Source organism: Haliotis rufescens, unplaced genomic scaffold (genome assembly GCF_023055435.1).
Source record: "Haliotis rufescens isolate VD_foot unplaced genomic scaffold, xgHalRufe1.0.p SCAF_69, whole genome shotgun sequence".
Taxonomy (NCBI): Eukaryota; Metazoa; Mollusca; class Gastropoda; order Lepetellida; family Haliotidae; genus Haliotis; species Haliotis rufescens.
In genome coordinates this window covers 500,946-524,748 of record NW_025964360.1, presented here as the reverse complement: position 1 = coordinate 524,748, position 23,803 = coordinate 500,946, and the positions used below count along the sequence as shown (strand labels likewise).

The 23,803-nt window shown below is 43.7% G+C and overlaps 2 protein-coding genes across 3 annotated transcripts; one reads left to right on the top strand and one right to left on the bottom strand.

The window, feature by feature from the left end:
- The first annotated feature begins 879 nt into the window (after window positions 1–879).
- LOC124148692 lies at window positions 880–23,428 on the top strand. 2 transcript variants are annotated; one of them, XM_048387269.1, is made up of 6 exons: window positions 880–1,027; window positions 17,918–17,979; window positions 18,353–18,423; window positions 19,405–19,641; window positions 21,057–21,179; window positions 23,194–23,428. In XM_048387269.1, the coding sequence occupies exons 2-6, from the start codon at window positions 17,920–17,922 to the stop codon at window positions 23,324–23,326; spliced, it is 624 nt and encodes a 207-aa protein (XP_048243226.1). In that variant the 5' UTR covers window positions 880–1,027; window positions 17,918–17,919; the 3' UTR covers window positions 23,327–23,428. The 2 variants fall into 2 exon arrangements, with proteins under 2 accessions (XP_048243226.1, XP_046375878.2); XM_046519922.2 differs by lacking the exon at window positions 880–1,027 and adding an exon at window positions 16,521–16,674.
- LOC125376021 (extensin-2-like) lies at window positions 11,386–14,020 on the bottom strand. The gene is made up of 2 exons (XM_048387204.1): window positions 14,017–14,020; window positions 11,386–13,400 (listed from the first exon to the last, which is right to left on the bottom strand). Exons 1-2 carry the CDS (start codon window positions 14,018–14,020, stop codon window positions 11,386–11,388), a joined length of 2,019 nt encoding a protein of 672 aa, XP_048243161.1.
- Window positions 23,429–23,803: the final 375 nt, after the last annotated feature.

The following is a 23,803-nucleotide window of genomic DNA, read 5'->3' as shown; positions in this document are numbered from 1 at the left end:
GGCTCGAACTGTCTCTTTCATGCGAACTTTAATTTAACATAAACAAGTGTATGTTTTGAGTGAATGAGTGAGTACTGTTGAACTAGGCTTAATGTAGGAAGGCTTTCTCCAAGTTTACTACGGTTGTGCTTTCTGTAAGGAGAGGTGGAATGAGGTGAAATGGGTGTTAATAATGAAATGCTGGATTTCCCCATTGACAACATCTATGTGTAGATGTTATGCTTCCCTTCTTGCTGATGTGTTTCACCCACTGAATTACCCACCTGAACAAGCAATAAATCTGACCAGTGAAACCGCCTCGTCTGTTTCATATTGAGATAGATGCCAAAAGAATCAGAGTGACAAAAATTCTCCACCAGACTGTAGGACAAGAGGGATGATTTCAATTATCCTATGGTCAACGTTCCCTTAATGTCGAGCAATATTCCTGCTTTTCCTGCTGTTTCTGTTGTTCTTGTTGTTCCTGCTGTTCCTGACGTTCTTGCTATTCCTGCTGTTCCTGCTGTTGCTGATGTTCTTGCTGTTCCTGTTGTTCTTGCTGTTCCTGATGTTCCTGATGTTCCTACTGTTCCAGCCCTTGCTGTCTCACAACGTTTCTACGATTTCAAAGTGCGTCGTACGACCCTTGGGCAAACGTTGTTTGATGAAGGTTACAATATTCAAGGCCTCAGTAAATCTTTCAAAAGGTTATATGGTAGACATGTGGAGCACATTTCCAAATTGGGCGCATCAGTGACCAAAATGATAATTGCCCAATGCAATTATGTTGGAAAATCTAAAATCCCAGCACGTCTAAGGGCGCACCGCCTCCAAAGACTAAGTGTATAAACAGGTCGACCTTGTAACTAAGGCTCACGCTGTGTTCCTGAAAGAGACGGTGAAGGTAAGTTGGTGTAACGACACGTACAGCAATGCTTCAGGCGACATCACGTCGGGCGGCAGACATCACTGTGACCTGAATGTCCATTCGAAGGCGTGGAAGGCAAGTGAAGAATGTGTGTGGATATTTACCGCAGGTGTTGTTGAGGTATGTATTTTACTGCGGTTACATCGGTTTTTGAAAGGACGTAAATAATACACAGACGAACACGGTTGTACATTAACCGCCAGTTAGAGTACTAGAAATTAGGGTAAAGAAAACCAAGAGCTGCGGAGAATATGACAAATGCTGTTCAACATGTGGCTACACTGCGAACTTATTCAAATATGTTTAAGTCAACGGCAGAGAAAAACCAGTCTCGATTATCTGCCGAAATAGATTTGTTTTGGCGTAAAAGGCAGTAAAAATGGATCACTGAAATTCAGTGATGATACCAGGTGTTCGGGAAAAGGGTAAGCATATCCTGCTCTTTCGGTAGCACCCGACACTCACTCAGCGATGTTATACTGGTGCATTGTATATTAGTAGGCAAGTACCATACAAGCGGTATTAGTCAGGACTAGTACAAGCACATTCACATACACACACACACACACACACACACACAAACACACACACACACACACACACAAACACACACACACACACACACACACACACAAACACACACACAAACACACACACACACAAACACAAACACACACACACAAACACACACACACACAAACAAACACACACACACAAACACACACACAAACACACACACACACACACACACACACACACACACACACACACACACACACAAACACACACACACACACATGTTGGTATATATGCATTAATTTTGATCGCGACGTTAACCCCATTCACCCCACCTCTGCTAAATGTTGAAGTGTAAACATGTGTTGTTCGTCAGGTGTAATATTCCCACAACGAGGAGTAGATGGCATATAAAAGTTAATGCGAAGTGTAAAAAGGTTATTACGCTAAACGTTCGGTTCATAATGGAATTAAGCGTTGTTAAAGCTACATATAACCTACCTCCACGTTGAAAACACAGAATGATTATCTCCTCAACAATGTGACTTGAAATGGTCTTTAACGTCGCGTTAAAGATTATTGCACTTATATAGCGAGGTGCATCCACCAGGCAGGTAACAACAAGTACCATATTTAAACGTCTTTTGGTATAACGCGGCCGGGAATCGAACCACCGACCTTCCGCTCTTCTTCGTTTTGTTCACAAGGACGGGTCGTAGCGAGGATATTCGTGAACGATCACGCAGTCAAACTCTCTGACGTTTCTCACTGTATGCGGGCGGTCGCGTAGCCTAGTGGTGAAAGCGTTCGCTCGCTCGTCACGCCGAAGACCCGGGTTCGTTTCCCGACATGGGTACAATGTGTGAAGCCCATTTCTAGTGTCCCCCGCCGTGATATTGCTGGAATATTGCTAAAAGCGGCGTAAAACCATACTCACTCACTCTCAATGTATGTTAAATATTAAAGGGTCTAAATGATCAGAAACAACGTTTCTGTGTGTATTCGTGCTTGGAAATTCCCAGGGGCCCACCAAGGAATGTGAAGTAGTCCGTCAGTGTTTACGTCATTTCAAGAACACAGTCTCGTGAAAAACGTATGAACGTCAAATTGTTTGGTTCATACACTCATGTGACCGGCCTCTCATCCAATCGAAAAGCCGTATATCGTGTAAACCTCACATTAAAAAATTATATCCTGTTGTTCAGGTTAGCTTATGTCAGGTAAGAGACGGAGAGTTAGAAGTGCATTCACCCTTGACCTGTTTTGTGTGGGTTTGTCCCGCTCAACCAGTAAAGTGACGTGGGTGGGAGCCCACACACCCGGTCGTGTGTCTGATACAGTAAACTACGGTTATAACGAACACGCTTATAACGAACTGATGGATATAACGAACCTACTTTTTAGTCCCGACTATTTGCTGTGGTTATGCTGTATATATGCTTATAACGAACTACGGTTATAACGAACTAAAAATAGTAGTCCCTTTGAGTTCGTTATAACCGTAGTTTACTGTACTTGTGACACGCAGGACTCCGCTTCAGGAACGTATACATTTCAACTGGGGATATAGTCATGAATGAGCAATTTAAACTGCTAGCAGGGCTGGAAAATATCAAATATATACCCACCAGGAGAATAGGGACCTTTTACATATTGTTTATCCCAAAAAAAGTGTTAGGCCGTAGGCCTATTACACAGAACTATTTAAAGAGAGAGGGAGAAAAAAGAATTACCACTATTTTACATATATATCCATATCCATACACATTCATATATACAAATAAATATTAAGACTGTATGCAATGAACGAAGTCGAAAAGCTTTGTTAACGTAGACTGCTAGATTTCGTATGATTTTAGAGTTAGTGGATGACATAAGAGCATTAAATTTATTTTTAGAAGGGGTTGTAAAATATTTAGGAGGACTATATTCAGCTCTTAAATCACTATAAGCATTGCATATAAGCACAAAATGATATTCGTCCTCAATAAAATAAAACCTTATGGGCGCTAGGATACAATTGTGCTTTGAAGTCATAAAGAAAGCTGTTTGACCTCAACTAACATCTGTAAAAATCGTCACGTGTGTAATTTCACGTAAAGAAATTATTGTATTTTTCCCTTGTTCGTACTGTTTTAAAAACATTATTTCAAAGCATTCAGCATACATGTCAACTTTCAATTAATCAGACATTATATCTAAAAACTGCAATTATTGAATAATCAGTTATAAGTCTGAACATGGGACTTTGCAGGAAATTAGTCCAAATGTTTGATGCCGTGTGTGTCTAATAAATATGAATTGAAGCTTATCAAATGCATTTATGTGCTTGTGGTCCTCAGATACTCTAGTTTTTGATATAATAAGTAGAAATGTGATTGTTCACCCATAAGATCCCTCTTCTCATGGTTCGTCACATATGTACTAGGAGTGAGTGAGTGAGTATGGTTTTACGCCGCTTTTAGCAATATTCCAGCAATATCACGGCGGGGGACACCAGAAATGGGCTTCACACATTGTACCCATGTCGGGAATCGAACCCGGGTCTTCGGCGTGACGAGCGAACGCTTTAACCACTTGGCTACCCGACAGCCCATATGTACTAGGAAGCTACAAGAACACCCTTTAATTGATGGATTCACACAATAGTATCTTTTAATCGTTTAATTCTTCATGACCAGAGTATACGTTCTACAGAATAACATAAATGATAAATAGTTACAAAATTATAGGGGTTTATATGTGTAAGTCATTCACTCACAGGGTCACATAGTTTTCTTCAAAAGCAAAGAAAGGACAAACAATACAAACCGGGATTAGTTTCCAACAAATACTTTTTTGTAATTACCAATTTACTATGAATTCCCCAAAATTAAGCTGTATTGTAGTACCCATTTCTTTCAATTTCATAATAACCCATCAATTATTTTTTAAATTATAAAATTCCTAGTACAAGTGTATAATTGGTATATAAATACCCACACCACAATGGACGTTGATGTCACAAAGTAGACAGGAAATTCGAGCTTTCTCTTTCTACGAAGCAAGAGCGTCATATGACTCTTGCTCAAAAGCAGTTTGATCAAGGTTTCAATATTCAAGGCCTCAGTAAAGCTTAAAAACATATGGTAGACACGTGGAGCACATTCCAAATTTGACATCATGGACAAAAATAACGTTCAATACAATTCCCTATTTTGATTTTTTGACGCTATTTTTCAAGTGAACAGTTAACTTGCCTTTGCATGTGTTTGTGAAGGGTGCCTACCGTGGGGCAGGATACGCTTATCCTTTCGCGAACACCTGGTATCATCACTCTTTGATAGTTATTCGTAAACACAAACACATAAAGTTGGAATCATTCAATCGACTCTGCTTTGGCAGATATTTCTTATGAATATGGAATGGGTTTTGTGGCTTTTATGTACTTTCATATACATGACTGTTTCTGTATACATTGCTGGTAGGGCCCTTCGCGAGCATTCTACTACAGCCGATTGGTAGCACCAAAAAATGCAGTCGAAATATTCCATGCATAATCCAACAACAATGTGAAAATGGATCCCATTTATAACTGTTTTTTTTATAAGAGAAAATAAATTGATAAAACAAGTAACTGTCCAATTTGAGTATGCCTGTTCTGGACTTTGTCATCGAGCAAATATACTTTCACTTTACGTCATTTCTGTATAGACATCGCAATGAAAATATATACTCTCCCCCTAAAACTATGGTATAATCGAAAACAGCATACGGTTACATAAACTACGGTTATAACGAACTCAAAGTGATCACTAATTTCAGTTCGTTATAACCGTTGTTCGTTATAAACATATACAGCACAAGTACAACAAATGGTAGGGACAAAAAGACTAATTTCGTGATATCCGTCATTTCGTTATAAGCGTGTTCGTTTTAAACGTAGTTTACTGTACAATGAGAGTGCACTTGTTCTTTTAAGATAACACAGAAAGTTCACGCTTTTCGTAAAAGTATATAGTATCTTACGAGAACGAGTGTAACATTTTATTTGTTACCCACACTTTGATGGACGAAAAGAGCGTTTTCGTTACTGTCGACACGCTAAACGTAAGCTGGTTCGAACTGTCGACACGATAAACGTGAGCTGGTTCGAACTGTCAACACGATAAACGTAAGCTGCTTCGAACTGTCGACACACTAAACGTAAAAGCTGGTTCGAACTGTCGAAACGTCAACCGTAAAAGCTGGTTCGAACTGTCGACACGCTAAATGTAAGCTGGCTCGAACTGTCGACACGCTAAATGTAAGCTGGTTCGAACTGTCGTCTCGCTAAACGTAATCTGCCAGGAACTGCCAACACGATAAACGTAAGCTGGTTCGAAGTGTCGACACGATAAACGTAAGCTGGTTCGAACTGTTACACGATAAACGTAAGCTGGCTCGAACTGTCGACACGCTAAATGTAAGCTGGTTCGAACTGTCGTCTCGCTAAACGTAATCTGCCTGGAACTGCAAACACGATAAACGTAAGCTGGTTCGAAGTGTCGACACGATAAACGTAAGCTGGTTCGAACTGTCGACACGCTAAACGTAAGCTGGCTCGAACTGTCGACACGATAAACGTAAGCTGGTTCGAACTGTCGACACGCTAAACGTAAAAGCTGGTTCGAACTGTAAAAACGTTAAACGTAAAAACTGGTTCGAACTGTCAACACGCTAAACGTAAGCTGGCTCGAACTGTCGACACGCTAAATGTAAGCTGGTTCGAACTGTCGACACGCTAAATGTTAGCTGGTTCGAACTGTCGACATGCTAAATGTAAGCTGGTTCGAACTGTCGAAGCGTTAAACGTAAGCTGGTTCGAACTGTCGACACGCTAAACGTAAGCTTGCTCGAACTGTCGAAACGTTAAACGTAAGCTGGCTCGAACTGTCGACACGCTAAACTTAAACTGGTTCGAACTGTCGACACGCTAAACGCAAACTGGTTCGAACTGTCGACACGCTAAACGCAAACTGGTTCAAACTGTCGACACGCTAAACGCAAACTGGTTCAAACTGTCGACACGCTAAACGCAAACTGGGTCGAACTATCGACACGCTAAACGCAAACTGGTTCGAACTGTCGACACGCTAAACGCAAACTGGTTCGAAATGTCGACACGCTCAACGCAAACTGGTTCAAACTCCGGTTGCGCCTGAATAGTGAAACTCTCATTCCCACGCATACTCATTGGTAATTAGTTCCTGTTAATTGTGTGACAATGCGGCTTCTATAATTATAACAAGAAATAACCGTTTTAATTTGAAGATCGTAAACTAATTCGAATGTGTATATGTCACAGTCAATTTGTAAAATCAGGCAACGTGTAAAACAGCTTTGACTTTCACAAAGACAGTTTACAAAATGCCAACATATTTCAGTCATTTTACAATTATGTAAGTTATTTAGAAGTTCAAAAGGGCTTAAAAACATCCCAATAAACTAATTATGCTGGCATTAGAAGCCAAAAATAAATTAAATTTTGCATTGATTTATTCTCATCCTATCTTTTCCAATAACTGGGTGATAAAAATATTGGAATTCGTTTTCATAATATAATAATTGATAAAAATAAGTGTAAACCGAGTGAAATATTTCGGCATTTTGTAAATTGCTTTGTTGGGTGAAATGGGGTTTAACGTCGCGTATTACGTCGTGAGATTATTGCACTTATAGAGCGGCTTGCATACACACGTGTGTGAGTGTGGCTGCTTGTACTAGCCCAGACTGATGCTGATTTATAGTGCTAGCTCACTGAGATACCATGCCGCAGTTTAACATGAATACCCCACTCAGACACAGTATGCTGACTCCGAGCCGACCAGTCCTTGTTTTAGCCCCTCCATTCCGAGCGCCAGACAGGGTAACAACAAGTAACATTTTGATATGAAGCGGTTGGGGATCGAAACCCGGAACCCTTCCGCTCTCCGGGCGGACGCTCTAAAATTACTTAGTGAAAATGTCAGTCATTTTATAAATTGTCTCTAACATATACACTAAACAAGAACGGTAAAGTAAAATTCAAACGTTTGAATCTCGGCCATGCTGCATACCTTAGGAATAGACACCAAGTATTAAACTCGCCAAGACTCGTCAAATAAAATGTCTATCTTTATTACAGGATATTCATAGCCCAAAATAACCTCGCGTGATAACCTCTATGTATTAACAGTGTAACGATACATCGTATTCTTGTATTGGAGCTGTGCCGTGACGCAGTGTATTGTTGCGTGGCGCTACCCAGTGTAAATGTTGAAAATGATACGTTAGTTGAAGTAACCTGAATGTTGGTACCCGAACATCGATTAACTCAATGTCAGTGAGAAGACAACAGGTCTTTGTTGTCGGTCAAACAGATACTGCCACATTCTTAAAATATCGCGTGGTCGACATTTCTTAGCCAACGATCCAAACCCATCACTCTATATGGTGAAATAACAATTCACAATGTGGGTTTATTGCTCGTTTAACAGAGCGTGTTCAGACAACCGTGAATGATGTGGGCACGCCAGTTATTCTCGGGAAAATGACTCGATGTTTCAAGGGAAGATCTACAATTCGCTGTCAGGCGGGATTCAAGAGAGCGTTCAGTGCAATTCGTCATTGCCCTGCGGGGAATTCGAAGAAAGAGCGTTGTGCTCGTACATCCGGTTTTTTTCCTTAAGTTTTTTAAATTTTCTTAGGAACCTGTAACCGGCTTTAAACGAGACTGGTTTTGATCTTAAGTGAGGTGAAAATAGAGGTTATCACGCGAGTGTGTTTGGGGATGGTAAATATCCTGCATTAGGAATAAACATTGTATTTAGCGAGCCTTGGCGAGCTAAATACATAGTGTTTATTCCTAATACAGGATATTTACCATCCCCAAACACACAAGCGTGATAACCTCTTTATCATATATTGTCATTCTTTAATTCTGTGCTTCAAAATCGCTTTCCCTCTCTCATAAACATTACCGAAACATTGCGAGTTTTCCTGGAATGCGCGCATTAATATTTATTACGTCACAGGGTAAGTGATGTGTCAGTCGGACAGTGACAGTAGCCAATATAGTTCCAACTGAAATCTGTTTCTTATACAGTGGCGAAGCAACATATACGCAAAACGACAATTGTTTATAATTGCCTTTCGCGGCAATCATCGGTCTGTCCGCTAGAGTAACTGCCCTTTGTCAAAGGGAAGCTACTCTAAAGCTAGTCTATGAGACGTCATGGCCACAGTCAGACGTTGTTGACAGTCGGTCTGTCCTGTCATAACGTTAAGCAGTGTAGTCAGATGTACACATAGCGACAAAACGGAACAAGGTAACAATTCAAAAACATATTTCGGCCAAATCCAACTATTTTAATTTGTGGAGAAGGTTTCAAGCCGCAGAGGTCTACAACTTACAAGCACAGATATGGCTACTGATTCCGCTTGGCTAGGCCTCGTGCCCTCGCAAAATTGTTTCTCCAAAGTTGCCAAAACTTATAAAATGCCTTCGCTACGTCACAGTTAGACACTGATTTTCAGTATATCAGACTGTTCTTTTGATAATGATAGCAATTATCTCTGTAGTTTATCCAGATTCCCGATGGTTAATTCTGACTCGATCGTCGAATGACAAGGGCGACGCCATGTTTGTTTATAAACAATGAAAGTAGTCCCTACTTGACCTTTGATATTTGCATCTCTATCCGCATATGACCCCAACGGTTATCGTTTTTATACGTTGGCTTTATCCCGCCGAGAAACCTACCCATTATATGATAATGGGTTTTACGTCGCGTCAAGATTATTGCACTTATATAGCGACGTGCATGTTCGTGTGTGTGTGGCTGCTTGTACTAGTCCGGACTGATGCCGATTTATATTGCTAGCCCACTGAGATACAATGCCGCAGTTTAACATGAATACCCGACTCAGACACAGTAAAATGACTCCGGGCCGACCAGTCCTTGTTTTATCCCCTTAATGCCGAGCGCCAGACAGGGTAACAACAAGTACCATCTGTTAACGTCTTTTATTATGACGCGGTCGGGGATCGAACCCCGGACCTTCCGCTCTCCGGGCAGACGCTCTACCTGTAGACCACGGAGGAGGTTGATCTTAAGTGTGTGTTGTGAATGAGATATTTTGTATAAATTGTGAATTATGAAACTAAGCAATATTTCAGCTCTATCAGGGGGCCTGAAAATAGTCGAATCGGACAAACTAGTGGTTGATGAGAAGAACAACGCCCCACGGCATCGGAATCCACGGGAAGACACTACAGTATAACGAACTGACGGATGAAACCAACTATCTCTTGGTCCCGTCCATTTACTGTATATTTGTTGTACCTATGCTTATAACGAACTACGGTTATAACGAATTAACATTAATGGTCCCTTTGAGTTCGTTATTACGTAGTTAACTGTATCCCCATTTAAAACGACTCTTACGATAAGTGAGGGGGACAAGGACCCGGAATCCCCGCAGTAGCTATTTTGTAACTATTGGACCCAGAAATATATTACCGTACTAATCTGATCGTAAGAAAGAGACTCACTTTAGTGGAACAGGTGGTCATTCTGGTTGCAGATTATTCTTTATGATTTCATAATGAAACTGCACTGTAAACGGCTTCATATTATGGCACCTACACCCCACCTTAGTAGGTGGCGCGTAGTGGAGTAGGTGGCGCGTAGTGGAGTAGGCTGTGGGTAGTGGAGTAGGATGTGGGTAGTGGAGTAGGATGTGGGTAGTGGAGTAGGATGTGGGTAGTGGAGTAGGTGGCGGGTAGTAGTGTAGGTGGCGGGTAGTGGAATAGATGGTAGGTAGTGGAGTAGGTGGCGTGTAGTGAAGTAGGTGGCGGGTAGTGGAGTAGATGGCGGGTAGTGGAGTAGGATGTGGGCAGTGGAGTAGGATGTGGGTAGTGGAGTAGGTGGCGGGTAGTAGTGTAGGTGGCGGGTAGTGGAGTAGATGGTAGGTAGTGGAGTAGGTGGCGTGTAGTGGAGTAGGTGGCGTGTAGTGGAGTAGGTGGCGGGTAGTGGAGTAGGATGTGGGTAGTGGAGTAGATGAAGTGTAGTGGAGTAGGTGGCGGGTAGTGGAGTAGATGAAGTGTAGTGGAGTAGGTGGCGGGTAGTGGAGTAGGTGGTGGGTAGTGGAGTAGGTGGCGGGTAGTGGAGTAGGTGGCGTGTAGTGGAGTAGATGGCGGGTAGTGGAGTAGGTGGCGGGTAGTGGAGTAGGTGGCGTGTAGTGGAGTAGGTGGCGGGTAGTGGAGTAGGATGTGGGTAGTGGAGTAGATGAAGTGTAGTGGAGTAGGTGGCGGGTAGTGGAGTAGGTGGTGGGTAGTGGAGTAGGTGGCGGGTAGTGGAGTAAGTGGTGGGTAGTGGAGTAGGTGGTGGGTAGTGGAGTAGGTGGCGGGTAGTGGAGTAGGTGGCGGGTGGTGGAGTAGGTGGCGTGTAGTGGAGTAGGTGGCGGGTAGTGGAGTAGGTGGCGGGTAGTGGATTAGGTGGCGGGTAGTGGAGTAGGTGGCGGGTAGTGGAGTAGGTGGCGGGTAGTGGAGTAGGTGGCGGGTAGTGGAGTAGGTAGCGGGTAGTGGAGTAGGTGGCGGGTAGTGGAGTAGGCTGTTGGTAGTGGAGTAGGTGGCGGGTAGTGGATTAGGTGGCGGGTAGTGGAGTAGGTAGCGGGTAGTGGAGTAGGTGGCGGGTAGTGGAGTAGGTGGCGTGTAGTGGAGTAGGTGGCGGGTAGTGGAGTAGGCTGTTGGTAGTGGAGTAGGTGGCGGGTAGTGGAGTAGGTGGCGGGTAGTGGAGTAGGTGGCGTGTAGTGGAGTAGGCGGGGGGTAGTGGAGTAGGTGGCGTGTAGTGGAGTAGGTGGCGGGTAGTGGAGTAGGTGGCGGGTAGTGGAGTAGGTGGCGGGTAGTGGAGTAGGTAGCGGGTAGTGGAGTAGGTGGCGGGTGGTGGATTAGGTGGCGGTTAGTGGAGTGGGTGGCGGGTAGTGGAGTAGGTGGCGTGTAGTGGAGTAGGTGACCGGTAGTGGAGTAGGCGGCGGGTGGTGGAGTAGGCGACGGGTGGTGGAGTAGGCGACGGGTGGTGGAGTAGGCGACGGGTGGTGGAGTAGGCGACGGGTGGTGGAGTAGGTGGCGGGTAGTGGAGAAGGCGGCGGTTGGTGGAGTAGGTGGCGGGTAGTGGAGTAGGTGGTGGGTAGTGGAGAAGGCGGCGGTTGGTGGAGTAGGTGGCGGGTGGTGGAGTAGGCGACGGGTGGTGGAGTAGGCGACGGGTGGTGGAGTAGGCGGCGGGTGGTGGAGCAGGCGGCGGGTGGTGGAGTAGGCGGCGGGTGGTGGAGTAGGCGACGGGTGGTGGAGTAGGCGGGTGGTGGAGTATGCGGCGGGTGGTGGAGTAGGCGGCGGGTGGTGGAGTAGGCGACGGGTGGTGGAGCAGGCGGTGGTGGAGCAGGCGGCGGGTGGTGGAGTAGGCGACGGGTGGTGGAGTAGGCGACGGGTGGTGGAGCAGGTGGTGGGTAGTGGAGAAGGCGGCGGTTGGTGGAGCAGGCGGCGGATGGTGGAGTAGGTGGCGGGTAGTAGAGTAGGTGGCGGGTAGTGGAGAAGGCGACGGGTGGTGGAGCAGGCGGCGGCCGGTGGAGTAGGCGACGGGTGGTGGAGTAGGCGGCGGGTAGTGGAGGAGGTGGCGGGTAGTGGAGTAGGCCACGGGTGGTGGAGAAGGCGGCGGTTGGTGGAGTAGGCGGCGGGTGGTGGAGTAGGCGACGGGTGGTGGAGTAGGCGACGGGTGGTGGAGTAGGCGACGGGTGGTGGAGTAGGCGGGTGGTGGAGTAGGCGGCGGGTGGTGGAGTTGTCGACGGGTGGTGGATTTGGAGGCGGGTGGTGGAGTAGGCGACGGGTGGTGGAGTAGGCGACGGGTGGTGGAGTAGGCGGCGGGTGGTGGAGTAGGCGACGGGTGGTGGAGTAGGCGACGGGTGGTGGAGTAGGCGGCGGGTGGTGGAGTAGGGGACGGGTGGTGGAGCAGGCGGCGGGTGGTGGAGTAGGCGACGGGTGGTGGAGTAGGCGGCGGGTGGTGGAGCAGGCGGCGGATGGTGGAGTAGGCGACGGGTGGTGGAGTAGGCGGCGGGTAGTGGAGTAGGTGGCGGGTAGTGGAGTAGGCCACGGGTGGTGGAGAAGGCGGCGGTTGGTGGAGTAGGCGGGGGGTGGTGGAGTAGGCGACGGGTGGTGGAGTAGGCGACGGGTGGTGGAGTAGGCGGCGGATGGTGGAGTAGGTGGCGGGTAGTGGAGAAGGCGGCGGTTGGTGGAGTAGGCGGCGGGTGGTGGAGTAGGTGGCGGGTAGTGGAGTAGTTGACCGGTAGTGGTGTAGGCGGCGGGAGGTGGAGTAGCTGGCGGGTAGTGGAGTAGTTGACTGGTAGTGGTGTAGGCGGCGGGTAGTAGAGTAGGCAACGGGTGGTGGAGTAGGCGACGGGTGGTGGAGTAGGTGGCGGGTAGTGAAGTAGTTGACCGGTTGTGATGTAGGCGGTGGGTAGTGGAGTAGGCGACGGGTAGTGTAGTAGGCGACGTGTTGTGGAGTAGGCGGGTGGTGGAGTAGGCGACGGGTAGTGGAGTAGGCGGCGGGTAGTGGATTAGGCGGGTGGTGGAGTAGGCGACGGGTGGTGGAGTAGGTGACGGTTAGTGGAGAAGGCGGCGGTTGGTGGAGTAGGCGGCGGATGGTGGAATAGGCTGCGGATAGTGGAGTAGGCTGCGGGTAGTGGAGTAGGCTACGGGTAGTAGAGTAGGCGACGGGTGGTGGAGTAGGCGACGGGTGGTGGAGTAGGCAACGGGTGGTGGAGTAGGCTGCGGGTAGTGGAGTAGGTGGTGGGTAGTGGAGTAGGCGGCGGATAGTGGAGTAGGCGGCGGGTAGTGGAGTAGGCGGCGGGTAGTGGAGTAGGCGGCGGGTAGTGGAGTAGGCGTGTCGTGGAGTAGGCAGGTAGTGAAGTAGCGGTCTGTGAGCTTAAGGTTGTAGTCAATCAAAAAAATCAGATCTTAGTTCTCGCTACCGCTCAACAAAGATCTGAGGACATCCCATAACGGGTCACGTCAGACCGACCTTTCGCCAATTTTGAGCGACCAATGAAATTACTGACAAGAAATCTACATTAGCCAATCAGAAGGCAGCTTTCTCGTGCTTTACGACTCTAGTTTCAAACTGGCGACTACGTTTCGAAACATATTCTGACGTTTTCTCGTGTAAAAAAAATAAAACTGACAAGAAGAACATTCTGGAATGGCTTATAGATGGCAAAGATTGGATGGATATGATCATAAAACCCGTAACTGTTGTTCGGAATACCCTCTGTAAACTATTTCCTGGTTGCATGATTAGAAAGCACATTCCAACTGTCACTTTCATGATAAGCGACGCTCTGATTGGTTGGATGAAAGGTCGTTCTGACGTGACCCTTAATGGGATGTCCTAAGATCTCTATTTAGCATAGCGAGAACTAAGATCTGATCTTAATGACATTGGGTCGTAGTTAGTCGCAAACATGCAATTGTTGAACTGAAGATAGTCTGTTGCCAATTCATATGAACAGATCTATTTTCATAATGAATTGTAACGTTTGACTCATTTTATTCTTCCCCGGGAAGGATACGGGAAACGTTAAATTTGTGGCATGTATGTCGACATGTTGGTTTATTTGAAATTTCAAGCCACGCATTTACGGAAACAAAACATACAAATCATGTGCGTCGAATGTTGATGCTATTCTTTTCCAGCAATAAGAGATACTTCAAAATCGTCTTTATGTAGTTAATTGATGCATCTGACCGTTTCTGGTCATTAGCTGACATTATTAAACCATTCATGTGTAATCCGATGTCCTTTTTTCCTCAAGGACTAATTTTCTGATTTTCACGGAATATACAAAAGAAGAACTGTGCTCCGGAGATCGTAAATAACAGCATAATAAAAATTATGTTCTGAATGTGCTTATTCATGAACAACGACGACATCTCAATTTAAATGTAATATGGCTGAATTCCATATTCTACATACCACACTTTTGATTGTTTGGATGCTCATGTTCACTGGAAAAATTTGGAATAGTTATATTCCGTATTTTGAATTAACCCAGTCCCCCGTGTGTGTTTTTTAATCAGTGCACCGCACATAACCACATGTGAAACATTTGGTAGCAAAGTCAAAGCAAAATCGGAGTAGTGTGTCAGCGAATTTGCATCAAGGCTGTAGTATTTTTTTTAAACCGTTTAATCGAATTCAATGTACAGCCGTAGCTCTGGTCATTCATATATTTTGTGTCCCATAGCTCAAATCTATTTGCGTCTGTACCGTGTTCCACTGACCTCGATAATCTGTTGGATGAAGGCACAGCTCTCTACAGCCACAAAGTTAACACCGAAGGCTATGAGGAGTATTTAGGTCATAATCAGTCCCCAGCAGCCACTGCCTCAAGCGATATTGTCTACATAACAGATCAGTTTTATGGCTCCGTCACAGGTGCTCCAAATATTGAAGCAGGGAAAACAAATTTCATAGAATCATTTCAAAAAGCAATATTGATATCCCCGTCACTTTTGGTAACTTTTAATGATGTCTCCATTGCAATTTTTACGGATTTCGATTCGTATGCATTGTATGCATTATTTGACTGTCTCATCAGCGGAATGGTCTTGGTCAGATTGATCCGAATGGACAAGCGGTTTTACTTCTGTTTAGTAGTATGGATGAATTGTCATGTTACATCTTAACAGTATATATATATCAGGCTACTATGCTTGTCGTAAGAGGCGTCGATCCCAATTGCGTGGATCGATGCTCATGATATTAGGCACTGGATTGTCTGGTCCAGACTCGATTATTTACAGACCGCCGTCATATAGCTGCGATATTGCTGAGTGCGGCGTTAAACGACAAACCAATCAATCATCATCATATGAACTCAAACCAGTCATTGTTACAAGTAAACCACATTCAACAGTTACTGACACTGGATAAAAAACAGTATATAGGAAAAAAACAAGTAACTTAACTCATCATGATCACAATTACTATTCTTTGAAAGAAAGAAATACACACAAAAAACTGACCAAAAAACGTAATCCGTTATTGATGAGTCCCGGTATTGAAATGTTCTCCAACTACGTGATAATATTTTGAGTATGTGCATCTGTGGTTGTGACAAAAAGACCTTATCTAGTATGACTTTTTTTGCCATATGGAGCCCTTAGTATTTTCATTTACATTATTATAGCCAAATGCTAAGTGTAAAAAGAATGTGATCTATTTTTTGAGTATGTGCATCTGCCAATGTTGTTGGCAGTTTTGATACTATTTCCACATGTTTACATTTGTGCCAGAAATTGCTTCCATTTCCTTCGATCTACTTTTTAAATAAAGACCCAGGTAAGAATAGGTCTTCAGCAACCTATGCTTGCCGTAAGAGGCGACGAACAGGATTGGGTAGTCAGGCTCGCCGATTTGGTCGATGCATAACATCATATTCCAATTGCGTAGTTCGATGCTCTTGGTGTCAATCACTGGATGATCTGGTCCAGACTGGATTATTTAGAGACCTCCGTCATATGGCTGGAATAATGCTGAGTGCGGCGTTAAACAAGAAACTATTTTTAAACAGACCTACCCTATGCAAATGTATCAACTGTATTGCCCAATACTCAAAATAAATAATATTTTTTTCCACAACAGCGTTGTGTTATTTGTGGTTAATATAATTATGCTCCATCATGCCTTTCAGTAACATCATAATTATGCGTTTGTGAGGCATCACATATGGCGGGGAACTTTGATGCTCTGCATCAATGTTTTTCTTGTAGTATATGGATCCATTATTGCAAATGTATATGGAAGTCAGTTTTCAAGTATACGATATTTCTTCGAGCATGTAGTACTGTTGTTACGACACGATCGGGAGTCTCGTCGAAGCAAAGCATAACCCCCTCCAGAAACCCAGAGTTAAAAATAGACGAATATAACAATAAGGGGTACATTGTGGGCGTCGGGATAATGAATATCGTGTTTATGAGGGTGGAGATGAACGAGGATTGAAAAACCGGATGCATCAGTGTTATAATATATAAAGGTCAACTTCCTCATTTAAACGTGCCATGAGTCTGACTCACACTGTTCCCGCGAAGAACCGCTTGGTATCACATTCATTGTTGTGTGGTCTAATAAATACTGATGCATTGACATTGTACAAGCAGTTGTTGTGCACCGCCCGGACAACCCAGCGGACGCAAGGTAATGTCGCTCTGTTCATCCTTCTACACTGTACATTATACTTATCTTTTATCACCCGCGTACTTTGAGGCCGTCAACACTTCCGACAGCTGACAGTCGTGTCTTAAATCTCTTTATCACACACAGCTGTAACGCATTGCCTCTGTATGAGTTTATTATCGTTCTGATTGTTGTTGTTTTAGGTTGTTGTGGTTGTGGTTACCGTAGTTGTGGTTGTTGTTAACCGTTGTTGATGTCGTTGTTGTTGTTTACCGTTGTTGTGGCTGTTGTTATTTACCGTTGTTGTGGCTGTTGTTATTTACCGTTGTTGTGGCTGTTGTTATTTACCGTTGTTGTGGCTGTTGTTATCGTTGTTGTTGTTCTTCTTCTTTTTCATTATTATTATCATTATTCTTCTTCTTATTATTATCATTATTATTATTATTATTATCTGTGTATCTATCTACGCACAGAGAACATATCCATACATTATGCCTGATTATAATAATTACATAGGACATCTCAGCGAAACACAATGTATTCAAATAACAACAAACAATACACTATTGTCACCACTGTGGTTTATTTACTTTTTGCCACCTAATATATTTTATACCAAAAATACAATGTCAATCTTAGTGTAACAATTTCTAATGAAATGCCTCAGCTACGTCACAATTAGACACAGTTAGACACTGATTTTCTGTATCTCAGGCTATTGTTTTGATAATGATAATCATCCAAGTAGTTTCTCCAGATTCACGATGGTTAATTATGACCCGATTGACAAGGGCGACGCCATGTTTGTTTGTAAACACTGCAAGTAGTACCGACCTGACCTTTCATATTTGCATCATTATCCGTAAATGATCCAAATGGATACTGTTTTTTTTATCCGTTGGCTTTATCCTGCCAAGAAACCTACCCATAACATGATAAATACAATCACCTGCACACACACACACACACACACACACACACACACAGCCACGCACGCACGCACACACACACTAACATACACTCACTAACATACATTCACATAGACACAAACACACACACTAACATACACTCACAAAGACACAAACACACCCACGTACATACATATGTACAATGTACGTACTCACGCCTAAAATACACGCACATAATTAGACACACTTGTACAGAAATAGACACACAAACACACGCGCGACGACCACATATAGTTTCGTGATGCAGTAGTGGACGTCTAAAATACTGACTATATGCACACGTGCTTTTGTTTCAGAAATGGAACATATGACAGTGGAAGAAAAGACAATGGGTACAACAAACAGACCACTGATCATAGTAAGGCTCGTCAATGACATCATCACAACGTCATAGATATGTTTTTTAAAGATTTAACCTGGGACCAACACTGAAAAGTAACCCCGATTGCCCTTTATTTTAAATGATTATTAAAACGTTACCGTGGAATCACGGATTCTTCATGTACTGCTGAATTGATACAAGGATATATGGTTGATTTATTTTTAAAAAAAAACAGGTTGGGGAGCCTTGTGGTTAAAGCATTCGCACATCACGCCGAAGATCCGGGTTCGATTCCCGACATGGGTGCAATGTGTGAAGCCCATTAATTGTGTCCCCGCCGTGATATTGCTGGATTATTGCTAAAAGCGGCGTAAAAACATACTCACTCACTCACTCACTGTTGTTCCAGGCAATCCTGTCACTCGCCCTACTTCTTATCAGTATTGCATTGACGTCCGTTCTCGTACACCGTTCCACCACGTGAGTACCTTTTGTCTTAACACTGAAACTTCGGAAATATAGAATCAATAACTTATTGATTATGATAAAAGAAAAAACGGTCCAAGACTGATCATGAAATGGAACAAGATTTGCTATGTTTCTGCTCTGTGGAAAATATTGAGCATGTCCCTCGGTGATGTGGAATTTTGCGCTACAGAACTATTATCATTATCATTATTATTATTATGATGATGATGATGATGATGATGATGATGATGATGTACTCTGTACATCTGTACATCACTTGCTTGACACCGAATTGTAATAAAGAAGTTGTTCATCCAAATATCTTATCCTTACTTGTTACAAAAGTGTCTGTCATATCGCTAATTGATATTTACTATTGTATTGAAAAAAATAATTCCACCCTGCACGGTTCAGAGTAGATCCACAGAAACCTATGCTGGGAGAAAGAGGCGGGGCAACATACCCTGAGCGTGTGGATCGTTGTTCACAATTTCAGTCACATGATTGTCTGGTTCAGGCCATTACCCGTCTAATGAAGATCCGGGTTAGAATAGGTAGAATAGGTCTTCAGCATCCCGTGCTTTTCGTAAGAGGCGACTAACGGAATCGGGTGGTCAGACTCTCTGAATTGGTTGATGTATGTCATCGTATCAATTGCGTGCATCGAAGCTCATGACATCAATCACTGGATAGTCTGGTCCAGGCTCGATTATTTACAAACAGCCGTCATATAGCTGAAATATTGCTGAGTGAGGCGTTAAACATAAAAAAAACGTAACGACGATGTTGAAAAAAAGTAAAGAATGAATGCACCTATTTTTTATGGTGGCTAAAAATGAAATGAAAGTTTAACGTATTACGCCGACTGTTTTCAGCCAAGTAACGGTTTAAAAACGTTTGTAATGCTTTGGTCAAATACTATTTGCAAGTTTACACTTTCATTTTCCTGGCAGTCTATTTATAGTGAATAGGAACTATATTATTTCCCCTCAGATCACATTTACGAGAAAAGGAACAAAGTTTAAGAGAGCGTTTCCCTGGCTACTTCCGGTTTCCGGAGGAACAGGAAGCGTTCGAGGCTCTTGAGCGTCCTTCAACCCCAGTGACGTCATTTCCTAATGTGACCCGTACAAGTGTGTCCCTGCAGTGTTCTGCTCTCCTCTCGTCCCCTTCTGTGCCTAGGCCTATTACACCAGCGGAAGTAATCGAACACAACGCCTGCTGCACTACGTGAGTTTAAAGCTATTAACTTTAATCCTAGTTTATACTTGAGTAGATTAATCAGAAAGAATTTGCAAGATGCCATTTTATGCCTATCTCCGAACAAAAATGTTTTTAGAAATGAAAAAAAGATCAAATCACACAGGTGAATAAAACAAAAACACTGCTAGAAACAATTGTTACGTCGTACCATGTACCATTTCATTATCAATGGAAAGAAATAGCCTAAAATGCCAAAATTCATTGTCAAATACAAGTTGAAATTTGAAATATTTTGCCTGTTGCCGCTGTCCGACTGCCTAGTCACTGATCTAGTGACGTAATGTATTAATGTGCACATTCCAAGAAAATTTCAATGTTAAGGGTCGTTAGATACAATGCTTATTCCGGATGCAGGTTATATACCATCCCAAAACACACTCGTGGTATAACATCAGTAATAATAGCATCACGTTAGTGCATTTAGCTCACCTGACTGAAAGTCAACTGAGGGTATCTCCTACATGGAGCTGAAACTTTCTATCAAACGATCCCAGCTATAGGGCTCACAGAATTCCAATCTGAGACCCGTGAAGATCCTGGGTACAATAGATCTTCAGCAACCCATACTTGCCCTAAAAGTTGACTATGCTTGTCGAAAGAGGCGACTAACGGGATCGGGTGGTCAGGCTCGCTGACTTGGTTCATACATGTCATCCATCCCAATTGCGTGGATCGATGCTCATAATGTCAATCACTGGATTGGCTGCTCCAGACTCGATTAATTATAGACCGCCGTCATACAGGTGGAATATTGCTAAACAACAAACAAACAAACAAACCAAATCAGTCTCACTCCCGCTATCAGAAGAAGCTTTACCAGAACTTGTTGAACAAAATACACGTTTGCTCCATATTTATACGAAGATGTTTATGTTATATGAATATGTGATCCAATCACATCAGTCCTGTCCTTAAAGCACTACATTGGCTTCCAGTCTCCTTTCGTATAAACTAAAAGATGTGTATCATCACTCACGACTGCCTCAACAATAGCGACTATCTAGACTATCTCAAAGATCTTATATCCCTGTACTCTCCAGAGCGTGCTATCCCATCCTCTGGTGGAACTCTACTGTATCAGCCTCTGTCTACTTCTGCTATGTCTGAACGTGCCTTCTCCTTTTGCAGTCCACAGTTATGGAACTCTTTGCCCTTGAATCTGAGAAACTCTGCTTCTAAGGAAACGTTTAAGTCTCTCCTCAAAACCCACTTCTTCACTTCAGGTTTTCAATAGATCTTCTGATTGTTGGCATATGTACATAGACATTACTTTTTGAACTTTGTCACAGCGCCAGTGAGCAACTGCCGATGGATATTAGGCGCTTTACAAATCAATTATTATTATTATCATTATCATTATTATTATTATTATTATATTGCAGGACGGCAACCTACATCTCGCCCGAATACTGGGTGGATATTACCGGTGTTAATAGGACAATGGCCGTCTTTGAGGATTCAATTGGCGCCAAAGCAAAGCAGTTCTTCCGAATAGAATCATGCGAGTATGTAAATATAAGTCAATATATATAAACTAACAATGATATAAGGAGCAAATTGTTCGTATGGTCTACAGCCAAGCTCAATTACGTCACTTAGCAGAAGCAGGATACGCTGACCGTTGGTCTAGCTCCTAAATCCACCTTGAAGAAGGTTACTGGTTTGTCAAAACAAGTCCCCACTCGCAGGTTTAAGATTCCGGGAGAGCATAGGTCTTCAGCAACCCATGCTTGCCGTAGAAGACGACTATGCTTGTCGTAAAAGGCGACTAACGGGATCGGGTGGTCAGTCTCGCTGACTTGGTTGATGCATGTCATCGATCCCAATTGCGTGGATCAATGCTCATGATATCAATCACTGGATTGTCTGGTCCAGACTCGATTATTTACAGACCGCCGTCATATAGCTGGAATATTGCTGAGTGCGGCGTTAAACAACAAACCAACCAACCAATCGCAGGTTTAAATTCTGATCGTATTTGGTTATGGGGATGCTGTGTTTAGGTGGTGTTTATGCTGTGAGAAGATAGTTCATTTCACCTGTTAAGAACCTGCACCTGATGAGATTCAAGGGAATATGTTTTGTTTGTTTGTTGTTTAACGCCGCACTCTGCAATATTCCAGCTATATGACGGCGGTCTGTAAATAATCGAGTCTGGACAATTCAGTGATTGACATCATGAGCATCGATCCACGCAATTGGGATACGATGACATGCATCAACCAAGTCAGCGAGCCTGACCACCGATCCCGTTAGTCGCCTTTTATGACAAGCACAGTCGCCTTTTACGACAAACACGGGTTGCTGAAGACCTATTCTACCCCGGATTTTCACGGGTCGCTTAGGTGGTGTGAAGATAGTTCACTTCACGTGTTAAGAACCTACATCTGATGAGATTCAAGGCAATATGTATTCCGTCATATGTTAACACATATATACACGTCTTGTATGTGTTTACATTTGAAATACATTGTTTACGGTGTATTGCTTCAATATTGGCCAAAGGAAGGGTTCAGACTTGGAGCTAATTTGACTGCTCTGAGTTATACAGGGATTCGTTTAATTAGTATGGCAAAAGAGGGCAAACATGACATCGCAATGTGGTCGTATGTTTTCACGGTTGAAGTACTGACGATGTATTCACGGGTGATGCAGGAACGTCATGTTGACATACCAGTGAAGTACTGACGATGTATTCACGGGTGACGCAGGAAAGTCATGTTGACACACCAGTGAAGTACTGACGATGTATTCACGAGTGACGCAGGAATGTCATGTGGACACACCAGTTAAGTACTGACGATGTATTCACGGGTGACGCAGGAACGCCATGGGGACACACCAGTGAAGTACTGACGATGTATTCACGGGTGACGCAGGAACGCCATGGGGACACACCAGTGAAGTACTGACGATGTATTCACGGGTGACGCAGGAATGTCATGTTGACACATCAGTGAAGTACTGACGATGTATTCACGGGTGACGCAGGAACGTCATGTGGACACACCAGTGAAGTACTGACGATGTATTCACGGGTGACGCAGGAAAGTCATGTGGACACACCAGTGAAGTACTGACGATGTAATCACGGGTGACGCAGGAATGTCATGTGGACATACCAGTGAAGTACTGACGATGTAATCACGGGTGACGCAGGAATGTCATGTGGACATACCAGTGAAGTACTGACGATGTATTCACGGGTGATGCAGGAACGTCTTTGTGACACACCAGTTAAGTACTGACGATGTATTCACGGGTGACGCAGGCACGTCATGTTGACACACCAGTGAAGTACTGACGATGTATTCACGGGTGACGCAGGAAAGTCATGTTGACACACCATTGAAGTATTGACGATGTATTCAAGAGTATTACAGAAAGGTCGTTTACACACACCAGTCAAGTACTGACGCTATCACTTACTGTGAGAAAATTGTGAGGTCGATTCACTCATTTCTCTAGGTGTCACGTGATGCTTTCAACATTATTTATTCATGCCACTTCCTGTTACAGGCAACAAGATGGATGCGACTTCTGCATGTGTTCAGTGAAGACGACTTACGTCACCGGAGTGTGGACAACTGGATCGGAGTATGGCGTGGCCTGGTTTAAAACTGACGGTTGTTGCAAGTGTCTGAACACTTAACGTAGGCATGAACAAAAATATTATCATGCTACTTTCATTAACCTGTAACCTAAACATTTTACCAGAAAGTTATGCCATTACAATAAAAAATGCTGTTCGTTATCAGGATTTATATGCAAGTCAAAATGTCAACGTAAAAGCAGTATTTTGTTTGTTTGTGGTTTAACGCCGCACTCAGCAATATTCCAGGTATATGAGGGCGGTCTGTAAATACTCGAGTCTGGACCAGACAATCCAGTGACTGGGATCGATGACATGCATCAACCAAGTCAGCAAGCCTGACCACCCGATCCCGTTTGTCGCCTCTTACGACAAGCATATTCGCCAGACGAAATATACAGTGAGGATTTCTTTTATGAAACGGGAAACATTTTTCATCGATTATCCAGCCTATATCTCACTTTTATCCTGGTCCTATTGGCCACCACACCTTCGTTTAGGAAGTGACGTCACTGTCTATCTCTTTTCATCGTTTCA

Bases quoted from the DNA above. Each gene is read 5' to 3' on its own strand.
- LOC124148692 (XM_046519922.2), top strand. From the start codon at position 16,539: ATGAGTCTGACTCACACTGTTCCCGCGAAGAACCGCTTGGTATCACAT. The intron at 19,642-21,056 runs GTGAGTTTAAAG...ATTATATTGCAG, and splicing joins CACAACGCCTGCTGCACTAC to GACGGCAACCTACATCTCGC. The intron at 21,180-23,193 runs GTATGTAAATAT...TTCCTGTTACAG, and splicing joins TTCCGAATAGAATCATGCGA to GCAACAAGATGGATGCGACT.